General features: G+C 53.3%; 1 protein-coding gene across 3 annotated transcripts in view; it reads left to right on the forward strand.

Moving 5' to 3' along the window:
• Positions 1 to 750, forward strand: part of KDM2B (lysine demethylase 2B) — a 106498-nt gene that overhangs the window by 17430 nt on the left and 88318 nt on the right. The window contains exon 1 of one of the 3 annotated variants that reach the window (XM_014447207.2): positions 205 to 420. The exons of 1 other annotated variant lie outside the window; for it this stretch is intronic. In XM_014447207.2, the coding sequence (XP_014302693.1) occupies positions 388 to 420 (33 nt within the window). In that variant the 5' untranslated portion in view covers positions 205 to 387. Of the gene's footprint in view, positions 1 to 204; positions 421 to 750 lie in introns of those variants that run through there. One more of the 3 variants, XM_006104972.3, reaches the window with a different exon arrangement.

A 750-nucleotide genomic window follows, 5' to 3' on the forward strand; every position in this document is an offset into this window, starting at 1 on the left:
GCTAACGGCGCCCGGTGCCTCCCGGGCGCCCTTCCCGCCCCAAACCTCTTCGGGCCGCCGCCCCCACCCCCCCGGGTCCCAGGCCGAGTGCCGGCCCCCCCTTCCCCAACCCCTAGCCCGATTGCAGGATCAGGGGGGGGAGCGAGAACTGTTTACGGTCCGGCGAGTATGACGTCGACGCCTCCCCCCTCTCCTTCTGACAATGGTTTTTCCTAGGACTTTGCAAACGGATCTGCTTAAGTGTTGGTGCAAAACTTTGTAGATCTCGGCTCTGGCTTGCTTTATTTATTTTTTGATTTGTTTTCTTTGGTCTTCTCTCCTTACCCCCTCCGCCAAAATGCAGGGGGCAGGAGTGTTGACAATTAATTGGTGAACTCTCCTAAAAAAATGGAGGCAGAGAAAGACTCTGGAAGAAGATTGGTGTGTAGCTTTTTTTTTTTTTTAACCCCCCAATCTGTATCTGGTATATGATAGATCTATTTTTTGTTGGTGTTGTTTCTTGCTGTCTTTTCTTTCCTTTTCTGTTTTTTTTTTTTGCAAGAGGACCGGAAAAAATATAATAAATTGCATGCAAAAGGAAGCCAGCAGCTTACTCCTCCAGTCCCTTGTGAGGCTCAGAGTCTCAGACACTTAAGTGGCGAGGTGGTGGCGGGGAAAGGCGTGGAAAGGGGGCTGGAGCGGGCTTGGGGTTCGCCTGGAATCTGGGGGGGCTGCGGGGTCCGGCGCTTGGGCGGTGGGAGGGAAGGAGGC

Source organism: Myotis lucifugus, unplaced genomic scaffold, assembly GCF_000147115.1.
Source record: "Myotis lucifugus unplaced genomic scaffold, Myoluc2.0 scaffold_626, whole genome shotgun sequence".
NCBI classification, from domain to species: domain Eukaryota; kingdom Metazoa; phylum Chordata; class Mammalia; order Chiroptera; family Vespertilionidae; genus Myotis; species Myotis lucifugus.